Here is a 13749-nt window from a genome sequence, read left to right as displayed (position 1 = left end):
TAGCGGTTTTAGGCACGGGCGAACCGGGCAGCGCCCCGGGCGGCATTAATTTCAGTCACGTGGGGGGCGGCATGAGCTCTTGGTCGAAAAATTTTTTTTCTATTATGTACAATGTCACTGTGTGCGGAATCGGCAATTGGCGCCCCCTGCTGCAGCAGACGCCCCTGCTTAATGAGAAGGTACCCATAAGGAAGCTATATGAGAAAAGTGGAAGGAGAGGGGGTGCGTCACCTGTGGGATAGTTCACCTCTGGGAACAGGGTGGGGGCGGGGGGATCCACTGTAAAGGGCAATAATCTTAATCTAAACAAATAAGTGGGTTAATATTCATTTCACTCATAATATTATCAATAAAGGCCTATATTCCTGTACGTTTTTGTTTGAATTGTTTGAAATGGCAAATAAAAACAGGTAATACTAATGATTATGTGATCACCAAGGTGAATTGGTTTAGTCTTGACTTCTGATGGTGACAGTGGTGGGGGATGGGTAATCTGTTGATTGACGAATGTCAAATAACACGGAGATGGACAGAAAAAGGTCAAAGCCATCAGGTGCCCAATTCAGGAAAAAAAGAAAGAAGAGGAGGAGAAACGAGCAAAGATAAAGGTATGCAGTTCTGTGTATAATGCTATCCATGTCATGAATGAAGAGCTAATGTTAATTAGTCGTAAATAGTACAACTGTTACATGAGTTAGCCTTCTTGCTATGATGCTTGCTATGCTAACAGTAATTCGGTCACAAGTTCAGTTATTATGTATTTCCATTATTTTGGTTATGTGGCACTGTAATTAGCCTAATATGTAAATAGTTTCAGAGAGGAACATAACGTTTGCCATTGCCACTCTGTCCCATGACAAAGCATAGTTTAAACATTCATAATTAAAAGTATGCAAAACGTAGAATTCAAGGGAGTGAGATGGGAGCTAATTGTTCTTCTGACATTTAGCATATAATGACATGTTTACTTACATTACCAATTCATGGATGTTTTATATCATAGTTATAGCCTATGGTGTTTTTATATAAATTTCATTTGTAACTAAACTGCAATTTCAGGGGCACTTCTAAAATATTTTGGAGCATCCTCTGGCACTGGTCAGGATGAGCCACCCCCACTACCTTGCTAGACAGGACGCTGCTGGAATGAGCTCAGAGCCTCAGGATGACGAGCTACCATCTACCTCATTAGATACACAGTCCTCTCCTAGAATGGTCTCGACCCTTCAGGATGAGCTACCATCTATGTCCTCAGCTACTCATATGACTCCACAAATATCTGATATTGGGGAAGATCCCTTTACCTCTACTTCTACCAGCATGATGATCCTTCAGGTTGGTTTTTGGCATGTCTCTGTGTATGTGTGTGTGTCTGTCTGTATTTGTGACAACACTACTGGTACAACTGCAGTTTCATGTAATTTTAATATTCCTCAGTAGGCCTGCATGTTACACACCACCTCTTATGTGCTTTGAGTGATATGCCAATATGTGTGTGATAGAAATGCCTGGAGCTGAACCCCAACTCAACCCCACTGATGAGAATGAACCTCTGTCAACCGACCCTGCTACCTGGCCCTTACCTCTGACTGACAAGATTCGGACAGAGCTGGTTCGCAGAGGACCAAGTAAGCTGCCATGTGACTTTGTTTTCAATAGGAGGAGAGGTGATGGGAGAAGTTGCCACCACCAATATTTTATGAAGACCTTGTTAGTGGTGAAAAGATTGTGAGAAGTTGGCTCATATATTCCATTAAGAACAACAGCCTCTTTTGCTTCTGCTGCAAACTGTTTTCCAAGAGGAACATTAACTTAACAAGTTCAGGAATTACAAATTGGAAACATGCAAGTGCTTACCTCACATCACATGAAAACAGTCCAGAACACCTCAATTGCATGAAAGCATGGAAGGAACTGTCAGTGAGGTTAAGAAGGGGAGAATCTATTGATAAGCAGGAGATGGCACTTCTGGAGGCGGAGAGGATGAGATGGAGAGCAGTGCTGACACGTCTCGCTGCTATTGTGCAGTCACTGGCAGTTAGAAATATGGCTCTAAGGGGACACACAGAAAAAACTGTTCACACCATCAAATGGGAATTTTCTCAAAGAGGTTGAACTTATGGCCAGTTTGATCCCATTATGAAAGATCACCTTAACCGTGTTCAAAGTGGAACAGCAAGTCACAACAGCTATCTAGGCCATCACGTCCAGAATGAGCTGATTGATTTGATGAGCAGAAAAATCATATCTGTTATAGTGGACGACATTAAGCAGGCAAAGTATTTTTTCAATAATTCTGGACTGCACCCCTGATATAAGCCACACAGAGCAGCTGTCAGTGGTCATTAGAGTGGTGTCACTGATAGAGAAGCCCCTTATCAGGGAACACTTTATGGGATTTTTGGAGGCAGAGGAGGTCCACAGGCCAGCACTTGGCATCCATGATCCTGGCAAGACTTGAGAAGTTGGGAATTCATTTTGAAGACTGCAGAGGACAGTCATATGACAATGGGGCAAATATGAAAGGGCAAAAATAAAGGAGTTCAAGCCAGGCTCTTAGAAAAGAATCCCAGAGCTCTGTTTGTGCCATGTGGGGCACATACATTGAATTTAGTTGTGTGTGATGCTGCAAGGGATCTGTTGATGCTATGAGCTACTTTGGTGTCTTGCAAAAGCTGTACACATTATTTTCAGCCTCCACCCAGAGATGGGCTATACTGAAGAAACACGTGAGCATCACCTTGAAGATGTGGGCAGAGACAAGGTGGGAGAGCAAGGTTAAGAGCGTTGAGCCCTTGAGGTACCAGGGAGCTGCTGTGAGAGATGCCTTAATTGAGGTGAGAGACAACACCAAAGACTCTGCCGTAAAGGCTGAGGCCCAGTCCTTGTCTGAGGAGGTGGGGTCATACCGCTTCAGCATCTGCACAGTTGTTTGGTATGACATGCTATCTGCAATACAGCATGTCAGCAAACTCATGCAGTCTCCAAATATGGATGTGGACCTAGCTGTGGGTCTTTTGAAGAAGACTGAGCAAGGTCTCCAGAACTACAGGACAAGTGGCTTTGTGACTGCACAGATGGCAGCCAAAGACATCTGTGAAGACATGAATGTGGAGGCTGTTTTGAAGCAAAGAGGCTGAGGTCCACAAAGTGCCACTTTTCATATGAGTCACATGATGAGCCTTTCAGTGATGCACTTAGGAAGTTGGAGGTTGGATTTTTCAATGTTGTTGTTGATGCAGCCATATTATCCACCAGGGAGAGGTTTTCAACATTGGAAAATGTCGGAAACAAATTTGGTGTCTTGAAAAATTTCCCAAGTCTTGCACATGAGGAGTTGGCAGAGCAATGTGAGGCACTAGGCACCACACTGCACTTTGAAAGGAAGTCTGATTTTGATACTAAAGAGCTTGTGCAGGAAATCAAGACTTCCCTGACCTGCCATCAAAAACCAAGAGCCTTCTGGAGCTCATCACTTTCATACATGACAATGATCTATCAGAGAATCTACCCCAACTTTTGGACTGCTCTCAGGATTGCACTCACTCTGCCAGTTACTGTGGCTCAAGCAGAGAGGAGCTTTTCAAAATTGAAGTTAATTAAGTCATATCTTAGGTCAACAATGTCACAGGAAACGGCTCACTGGCCTTGCTGTCATCAGTATAAATCAGTCAATAGGGGAGCATATTTCATATGATGATATTATTGATGATTTTGCATCCAGGAAGGCCAGAAAGGTCAGGTTTTAGTTTGTGTGTTGTGTTCTGAGTGCAATAGTGTAATAATTACATCTTCTGTAGTGTGTTTTCATATATGTGTGCTATTGCGCATTGTTAATTCTATATGTCTATATTTCATTTATTATTCTTAATTTTTTATTTATAATATTGTTGTTCTTTGCTCTTGTTACATTTGTATATATTTGATTTTATATATTTTGCCAACTTTATGTATATAGAGAATACTTATTTAAGTTTAGAGAACATTTATTTAAGTTAGTTCATTTTTAAGTTTATTTAAGTTCTGATAAGTTATACAGTTTTATACATTCGGGTTCATTTTAATAAAGAAAAATGTCTGTTTTGACACAATTCTGTGTTTGTATCGTTTTTGCTGGCGGCTGGGAATGGGTGAGAGGGGGCGGGTGAGACGCGGGGGGGGGGGCTCGGAGAGGATCTCGCCCTGGGAGTAATTCAATGTAGAACCGCCACTGAGTGTAATCCCTCCACCGCCTCACAACGTCCTGAGTCGAGGTCAGCAGCCCCCCATCCCCACTGTACACAGTGTTGACGGAGCACTGCTTTCCCCTCCTGAGCCGCCGGATGGTGGGCCAGAATCTCCTCAAAGCCGTCCGGAATTCATTCTCCATGCTGTCCAAACTACTCCCATGCCTGAGTTTTTTGTGCTCTGCTTAGCCCGCCGATACCCATCAGCTGCCTCTGGAGTCCCACAGGCCAAAAAGGCCCAATAGAACTCCTTCAGCTTGACGGCATCCCTTACTTGCACTGCATGATGAATTATGTATTGAAGAGTCCACTACTCTGTACATACATAAATAACTGTGTTCACCCATAAAACAAAATTAATATGTTCTTTCGGGGACACAGTTACCGAGGTTGTAATATATATATATAAAACATAGGTATAAAACATTTAATTACATAACAAACGATAGATCGGTTCTGTTTTTCTGCTTTTGATTGTAAATGAAAAAACAAAAAATGATGGTACTTCCGTTGATTCGATTTTGGTATAAAAGGAAGAAAAAATAAATAAAATAAAATAAACGAATTGTCTTAACGTACACGGACCCGGTCGGTAATTCTGTCTCAGAATAATGTCTCATGTTGCCCCACTGTTTCCCCTTCTTGAAAGCACGCTACTGTAAAGTTAACGGACCTCTAGTCTAATGCGCGAGCGACACGAAATTTTAAAAATGAAAAACCTTCCTGTTACTGGCAACATCTCTAAATCAGGAAATGCAGGTTTAGATTAAACTGTAAGCTCAACATTAATCGGCGCGTTTTATTAACTAATTTATTTATGATTTTCAGATAATACAAAGAAAATAATTTGACTTACTAATAAGAGATGCTGCGCCTCCAACGCTTCTTGGAACAAATGCGCGCTGCTGCACATGCACTGACGCACCGTTTGGACCGGAAATATTTCAACTTTTGCACAACTTTCGTTTTTAGCTTTCTGTTCTGCAAAACACCGATGGGCAGATATACCTTCTGACATCATCTAGACACTATTACTGGTGATGCAAAATAGGTTGATTATCTTGAGTGTATAGAGGTGGGGGGAGTAAAAAACAAAAAACATAGACTAAAGTTGTTGGAGATAAATATACTGTAATAACTGATCAAATATGGATCAAAGTTCCAGGCTTCAGACTTTCTGAATAAGAATTAACTTTAACATTTTGTTAAATTAAATTTGGGAGCTTGAACAACATAATTTTATAACAGAAATTAAAATAAAAGCCAGCCTGTATGGACAGAAGCTGCAACTAAATAACACACAGTCCTTTAATCCTGACACTATCCTCAATTTCTGTACTTTTCTTTGTGGCTTTATGTATGATTTAACCTTAAATCATACTTTCTATGTCATATCATGTCTCCAAACAAAAAACAGCATCAATTAAACACTTTTTATTAGATGACCGTGTTACCATAATGCAGACACACTTTACTGCTCCCTGCAGCCTCCAGAGATATTTCTCCTTTACTTAACCAGATAAAAACCTCACTGAGATGAGAAAACTCTTATTTTAGGAGTGATCTGGCCAAGATTGCAGCTCAACCAAAAGTCAGAGCAAGAAATTTTAATATACGAAGGGAAATCAGAGGAAATCCGGTTCCTTTACAGATGAACAGACTGCATCATTGCTCTGAGTCCAAATTCCCCAAACAGTTGGGGCAAAAATAAAACACAATGATTTCCAATTCTCATAAACAAGCACATAGAAAACATGACAAATGTTTGAAGTTAAACATTTTACTGTTTCATTAAAAATATATAATTTCACCTGAAATCTGATGGCAGCAACAAGTCTTAAAAAGATTTGGTAATTTGGATTATTTACATCCAAGTATCTGCTGTTCTTAACAGTGTGGGAAACATCTGGGAAATTTGGACCTTCGGCAGAGGAACCTTATTAATTCTTGGATAAGAGTTTTGCTGCTTAACAGTCCTGTGTCCTGGACAGTAATAATAATAATATTAATAATAATAATAATAATAAAATAAATAATAATAATATCAAACATATAATAAATACAGGTTCTGAAACATTTTGTATCACTTTATGGTAAAAAACTTTGCTCAAAATGTTGTTGTTCACAATCTAAAACTTGTCTTTCTGCCCCCCCGGTGGATACCAGGAAGCAGAGAACCACATAACAATAATCTTTACATATTCATGGTAATAAATGGTAAATGTACAAATATATTCTTCATTTTGTTAAAGAGACAAATAAAGACTTAAGATTTTTTTCCCTCCATTATTTCTTGGGTAGGGCTTTAAATAGTTCAAACACATGGATGAGACTTGAGATTTTTTTCAGTACAAATCACTGTGATATTTACATTTCACAGAGCATCCTAACATTTTGGGATGAAGGTTGTATGTCATGAGGAAATCAGCATCAAATTTACCAGCATAAACTATTCTGTGCTCCATGGTGGCTGCTGGTTGACCAGTGCTTAGGGGCTGCGGGTGCGTTTGCAGGATCACATCACTCATTCCTCATATCCTGCCCTCACACACATGCTTCTTGTGGTTATTGTTAATCATAGCTTTCACAGGTTTTTTAACCTTGTCCTGTCCAGCATCACAGCAAGTAGAATGATGGTCTGACTGATGTTGTGCTGAACAAATGTTTTGCCAAGAGGAGCTTTATAGATATAATGCCCTTCTTGATCAAGTAGTTTAAATATTATTCTCTGCAGACAGTTTACACTCACTGGGATTAAAAACTGGACCAGCAACATAAAGCTCACTGAGACTGAATGAGAGCTTTGTTCTTGTTCAAGGTTTCGTGGGTTTGCTTTCCACCGTGTAAAGTCCAGGCCTTAAATGCACCAGTGACTTAATAACATTTCATATCGTGTTTACATAGATGACTGGTATAAAAGTAAAAGACTATGGGACTGTTTATCTTTTATAAAACAAGTTCAAGAATTCGCATCATGACTAATCAATCTTCACATTAGTCATCGTCACCATTCCCAGCTGGTGGTAAAAGGTTACCTCACTTTATTCAGGACATTTTGCAATACATAATTACAAAAAAAGAGAGAATACATTAAAACATCTTTACCTCTTTAACCTGTATTTAGACAAAGCCTGGTTACACAAGCAGGGACCTGCCATGACTTGTATGTTCATGTTTAAAATCTGATCTATGATAAAAAGCAATGCAGATCATTTTGTTGAGGGCTGCATGTGAATCCCAGACAGACATGCTGGCACCGTCACAAATCACAAGGTAGTATAAAAAAACATTTGGCTAATAATAAAACCATTAAACCAGAGTCTGATAACTTCCGAAGAATTATATACAGTAGGTCAATAAAGGAATTTACCCGAATTAACCTCCTTTATAATCTTAAGTCACATTCCTTGTGAGCTGTTTTTGTGCACCTATGAACTATGAACAGAATCACCAGTAAGGATGCAAGCGAACTCCAGCGCAGCAGTGTGTACCAAAGAGGAACCCCAGCCCAGGCTCTGAAAAACAAAGACGTGGCAGGTTGTTTAGACAACGCTTTGCAATCCTTAGAATCCCCTTTTAAGTTTGATATTCAGATAGAGAGAAACCTGCAGTCTAACCTGCTAAAAGCATTGTCTTGATCAGTTTGATTGAAAATTAAAAACTGGTCTCTCTGGTCAGATTGGGTTGTCGTGGGGGCTTGGCAGGTTGTCAGAGGTGTCGTCATGGTGGTTGTGCTCATTCTGTCTGCACAGTCGTAATTTGGTTGGCCTGATGATTAAAAACAAAGACATTGCATTAACAGTCATTTTTGCACATAGAACAGCAATAATAGAATTATAATATCCCACATTTTCTCACTCAGAGCTCATTTTGGTTTCATTTTCTGGAATTTCTGCCTCTTTTTAAGTAGGAATAAAAACTGAGTTGTGCAATATCTTTTTTTAAATGACCTCAAGGTGTGACAAAAAAAAATTGCATGCAGTGATTGAACACACCAAATTTCAACCCAAATAAGTGAGAAATAATTCTTAACATTGCAATGTGCACACTCTTCTAATTTAACTTAAAGATTAATTAATGCTTGTGGTCACACATGCATGAAAGTTTTCTTTAAACAGAAAGTGAAGGCAGGATGTAACACTTACACCAGAACTCTAAGGGGTAAAAAGAGAGAAGCTCCATAAATGTGTCACAACAGACAGCCTTAACAGGAAAAAAAAATACTAGATCTTCTAATCATCTATTTTAAACCCTTACATAATCTGAAGGACAGTCAGTTACAAATCACCTCGTGGTCTTTCTTCCTGTTTACTACTTTCCATCCCTCAGTGTGAATCTTTCCACAGCCAAATCAGAGACATACAGCATGTTCCATTTAACCTTTGAACAGAAATACATCTAGACTTAAAACCCACCGAAAGTGAGCTGTCAAGATGGAATGTGAAAGCATAACCACAATCATCTGGAAACTTCGTCTGTCAAGCCCTATACTTTCAGAAATAAAACAAAGTAAATTCAGAATGATTATGTAAAGTTTTGGTGTCGGGGATGACCGAGTACGTATTCCCACTGTCACAAATTCTGTGTCTGTTGATAAATTGTAATAAAACAGAAGAAATGTGAAATATTTTATTCCCCTGTTTGACAGATGCTGTATCTATGCTAACTATGATGCCAGGCACACAGATACCACTGATCACCTTCAGAAACAAAATCATTTCTAAACGTTTGCACTAAAATACACTTTCAGACTTGTTTTTGTGAACATTAGGGTCTAACAGTTGAAATCACACACCATACACAGTTTTATTATGTTTTTATAGCAGGAGATTATGTTGAATTTTTCAGCCCTTATAAGGGCTGGTCAAGCTTTAATAAATATATTCCGGTAAAAGAAAAGTAATCATAAACAAAAAAGAGATTTTAGTCTGCATAGAAATTAAAAAAGCTTTAAATGGATCATTTTTAATACTTTTCTAAACATTATACTGTGATTTATCCTCATATATTGTTTTAATATTGCATTGTGCATGAACCTGTATTTTATTTTTTGAAAATTGATGGATGTTTAATGAGCTGTTAAGAAGAATATTTGATAAATATTTTAAACACAGGCTTCCTAGACTGACTAAGCCTTTCTAGTTTATATTATAAGATTAATATGTGCTCTCACCCTGAATATTAATAACATATATGCAGTTCCTGTCTGCGGGCATCAGAACCTGCACAGAGACGACGTCACTTTCTTCACTGCTTACGTCATTATGGGCAGTGCAGTAATACTTGCTGTCTCTTTCCACTGCATCACAATGTAGGCTCAAATCTGATGAGTGCTGGAGTAGGAAGTCCTTTTGTTCAATGTGCTGATACCAGGCATACTGAACTCCAGTCCCCTTTTCACAAGCACAGCGCACAGTCACTGGTTTTCCCCAACATGTTGGCTTGTCTGCCAGAGAGTTCAAAGGCCAAAGTCTGGGTTTAGAGACTGGAACTAGTACAAACACACAAGACATATGGTGTCAATGTTTTATCACAATATTTTGGAATAAATATACAAATGTAGATACATCTTAATAAGACTGGCAGATTATAATATGCATTATAATATCATTATTATAATTTAAAATATATAAATGTAAAATAAAATGTAAAATTCTTACCTTCAGTAATAACCACAGTAAATGAAATCATGACATCAGCATATATCTTGTCAATCCCGATCCAAAACACTCCTGAGTCGTCTTTCTGGAGATTAGACACTTTCACAACAGCCCCCCCTCTTCTGGCATCAAGTACGCGGGACCTGTGAGTATATTCTGTTCTGGCAACACCCTCTGAGTCCACCAAGATCTCACAAGTGCTTCTGGAGGTCCCTCGGCACCAGTACTTTTTGCTGAACAGGAAGCTTCTGGTGTCATACTTGCAGGTAATTATGAATTCCCCTCCAATGTATGCTGTGATCTCATTTTTATCACACTGCAGCTGAAGACTTGCTGTAGAACAAGTTACATCTGGTCAGAATAAAAATTAATACAGCTTTGAAAAAAAGAAAACCCTCTGTAGGTTCAATACACTTTGAGACCTAGGTATTACTAGGTCCCAATAATAGGTATATACAACCTTGTATGGATGACAACACATGAGCTAATAAACCATGCAGTTGTTTACTGAAAAAAAACTGAAGCAAACGCCATTTCTTCTTGTGTTTTTCTTGCGTTTTCTTCTTTGTTTTTGTAGTTTTTTTAAATGCAACCTTGCTGCCATGAAAAGGCATTTCCACTAACCATTCCAAACAAGCCCAACATGTAATCTTGGTGGACCTGACAGGAGGAGACTGGAAAAGAAGGAGAATAGTGAAGAGAAGTAAAAAGGAAAGCAGAAAGAAGAAAGAGGAGACAAAGATACAGCAGAAAAAAGCAACGGCCCTTCAATCCAACTTAACACTAGACAACCAACCTACAGCTTTTACTGGTAAACAGGAGTACCTAAAAAAAAAGACCATACCCGCAACAACAAAAATAAATAAAACAAAAAAACAAACATGCATCACAACAACAACACACACCACAGAAAAACCTAAAATAATAATAATAATAATAATAAAACCTAAACAAAAGCATCTCTTAGTGTATAAACCCACTGGACAACTCAGTGACTGTGTCAGCATGCAGAGGATGAGGAATGAGGAGTGATCAGAGATGAGTGTGATCGTGCAAATGCGACCACGCCTCTGCAGAGGCTAAAGGCAGACTAGGGTGGCCCAGAGACCCGAGCAATCAGCAGCAATCCTGGAGCATGAACCCAAGCCACCCCACCATGAAGACACCTCCAGACCCACCCCAAGGGCGGCAGAGGAGAGCCCCAGCCAGAGCTCCCTGCAGTCGTGGGGTACAGGCAGCCGCCAACCCCGCCAGGCACCGGTCATCCAGGGTGGCCAGAGTGCAGGGCCCAGAGCCCCAAAAACCCAGAAGCACCTTTATGTTAATGATTCCCACCATATAATAATTGGAATGATGGTCTTTTAACACTTCTTAGATTGATGGGCAGCTTTCTTCTTCTCTGGGATCATTACTGATGTCTTTCCTCCTTTACAGTGTGTTAACACACACCTGGATGCTGCACACCACGGTCGAAACCTCTGCTGTTACTGTACAAAGAGTAACACTTAGTAACTTAGTAATCATCAATTGATCAAATACTATTGATCAGCGGGACTACGGTGCTACTTACCTTCTGAACTGATATAAAAGCACTGAGGACAGACTCAGTTTTTATTAAATAAATATGGACCTGCTGCAATGCAACAATCATGTTGTTATCTGAACAGAGCTCAAGCCATGCATCACAGCTCACCTAACTTTAAAAACCAGATGTATTTTTGTGGTGAAACATACAATCTTCAAGCAGACAGGTGTACTTGTTTGTACACTGCTTTATACATGTTCAAACTGGACTTAAATTTAGTTTCCGATCATAGATGACTTCTAAATATCACAAACAATGATAGCTGTCAGGTGCACGTGTTTCATGGGTGAATTAATTTTCCATATGAAATGTGATTGAGGAATCTGAGAGTGTTGATTTATATTAAATCAAATATTAATTTACCAAATTAAATGGCTTCACCTAATTTGCTCAATTATTTTACTGTTTACAATAAGTCATATTCTTTCTTCATGTTTACAGAAATGGTTTAATATTTATTTTCATAAACCTTTTATTTGTTTTTGTTTCTTATTAGAAATAAACCTGTATGCTCCATGTGACTTAATACTACAGATGTTTGTATGAAATATAAATTTAACCTATTATTATTGGAAGAAAGTTAATTCAGAGATTTTTAATGCCAAACTTTCTTAGATTTAGATTTTGTTTTAGGAAAAGGAAAAAAATCACAGCTTCAATTAAAAAATTCTCTTAAAATTCATTGGATGTGTACTGCTGCAAACATACTTGTGTTAAAGAAAAAAAATGTATATATCAAATTAAAACTTACCATGTAAAAGAAATATCAAGCACAGAGTCTTCATTTTGTTGTTAAAGGATGATGGATGTGTGATCTATGTTCTCAGGAAGCTGTTGAGGTGGACTGAGCTGGTTTTAGCTTCCTGCACATGCATGAGGTTTACTAAAAGTGAATGTTGCAGAGAAACCTGTGCAGTGTTTCTGAAACACTGAAATACCCCCCTCCCCCAACCCCACCCCATCCCACCCTTTACCACTACCTATCAGTCTTACACACACACTTGTAGTATAAACATATCATGAGCATTATGGAATTTAGCAGCTTGTCCACACTCCATACACTGAGTAACAATATAAATGCAACACTTATTTTTTGCTTCCATTTTTCATGGGCTGAACTCAAAGATCCAGGACTCCTTCCACACACACAAAAATGACTATTTCTCTCAAATATTGTTCCCAAATCTGTGTGAGTGAGCACTCCTCATTTGCCGAGATAATCCACTCATATCCAGTGTGACATATAAAGATACTGATTAGACAGCATGCTTATTGCACAGGTGGGCTTTACTCTGCCTGCAAAAAAAAGGCCGATCTAAAATGTGCAGTTTTATTACACAACACAATGCACAGATGTCACAAGTTTTGAGGGAGTGTGCAGGTGGCATGCTGACTGCAGGAATGTCCACCATAAGCTATCTTCAAAAGGCATTGTGAGAACTGAGAGTTTTGCAGTACATTCAACCGGCCTCACAACCACAGACCATGTGTAACCACACCAGCCCAGGACCTCCACACCCAGCACCAGCTACCTGGACAGATGCTGCAACAATTTCTGCACAAACTGTCAGACAACGTCTCAGGGAAACTCATCTGCATGCTTGTCATCCTCATTGGGCAAATGCTCACATTCGATGGCATCTGGAGAGGTGTACAGGGCAGATGGCAGGCCATGTGTATGGCATTGCGTTGGTGAGCACTTTGCTGTCAGCATTGTGAATTGAGTGGCCCATGGTGGCAGTAGAGTTATAATATAGGCAGGCTTTTGTTATGGGCAACGAATGAATGAATTTTATTGATGGCATTTTAAATGCAGAGAGATACCACAGCAAGATCCTGAGGCCAATTGTTGTGCCATTCATCCACGACCATAACCTCATGTTGCAGCATGATAATCCACGCCCCCATGTTGCAAGGATCTGTTCTGTTCCTGGAAGCTGAAAACATCCCAGTTCTTGCATGGCCAGCATACTCACCAGATGTCACCCACTGAGCATGTTTAGGATGCCCTGGATTGACGACAGCATGTTCCAGTTCCTGCCAATATCCAGCTACTTCAAACAGATTGAAGAGGAGTGGACCAACATTATCAACAACCAGATCAACTCTATGCGAAGGAGAAGTGTTGCACTGTGTGAGGCAAATGGTGTTCACACCACATACTGACTGGTTTTCTGAACAATATTTGAGAGAAATAAGCCTTTTGTGTCCATGGAAATAGTTTTTAGTATAACCAATGGAAAATAGGAGCAAAAACAAAAGTGTTTATATTTTTGTT

General features: G+C 39.3%; 1 protein-coding gene across 1 annotated transcript; it reads right to left on the bottom strand.

Annotated features, from left to right (window-relative positions):
* Positions 1–7611: 7611 nt before the first annotated feature.
* On the bottom strand, positions 7612–12341 carry LOC121651231. Its single transcript, XM_042003244.1, has 5 exons — positions 12223–12341; positions 9887–10219; positions 9400–9717; positions 7844–7994; positions 7612–7741 (listed from the first exon to the last, which is right to left on the bottom strand). The coding sequence occupies exons 1-5, from the start codon at positions 12254–12256 to the stop codon at positions 7612–7614; spliced, it is 966 nt and encodes a 321-aa protein (XP_041859178.1). The 5' UTR covers positions 12257–12341.
* Between the last annotated feature and the right edge of the window lie 1408 nt (positions 12342–13749).

Source organism: Melanotaenia boesemani, chromosome 13, assembly GCF_017639745.1.
Source record: "Melanotaenia boesemani isolate fMelBoe1 chromosome 13, fMelBoe1.pri, whole genome shotgun sequence".
Taxonomy (NCBI): Eukaryota; Metazoa; Chordata; class Actinopteri; order Atheriniformes; family Melanotaeniidae; genus Melanotaenia; species Melanotaenia boesemani.
Note: the sequence above shows the minus strand (reverse complement) of the source record. Positions and strands in the feature narration are given on the sequence as shown.

Coding starts and splice junctions, on each gene's coding strand:
- LOC121651231 (XM_042003244.1), bottom strand. CDS start 12,256: ATGAAGACTCTGTGCTTGATATTTCTTTTACATG. Junction 9,718..9,886: donor TACTGTGGTTATTACTGAAG/GTAAGAATTTTA, acceptor TGTTTGTACTAG/TTCCAGTCTCTAAACCCAGA. Junction 7,742..7,843: donor CAAGACAATGCTTTTAGCAG/GTTAGACTGCAG, acceptor TTTGTTTTTCAG/AGCCTGGGCTGGGGTTCCTC.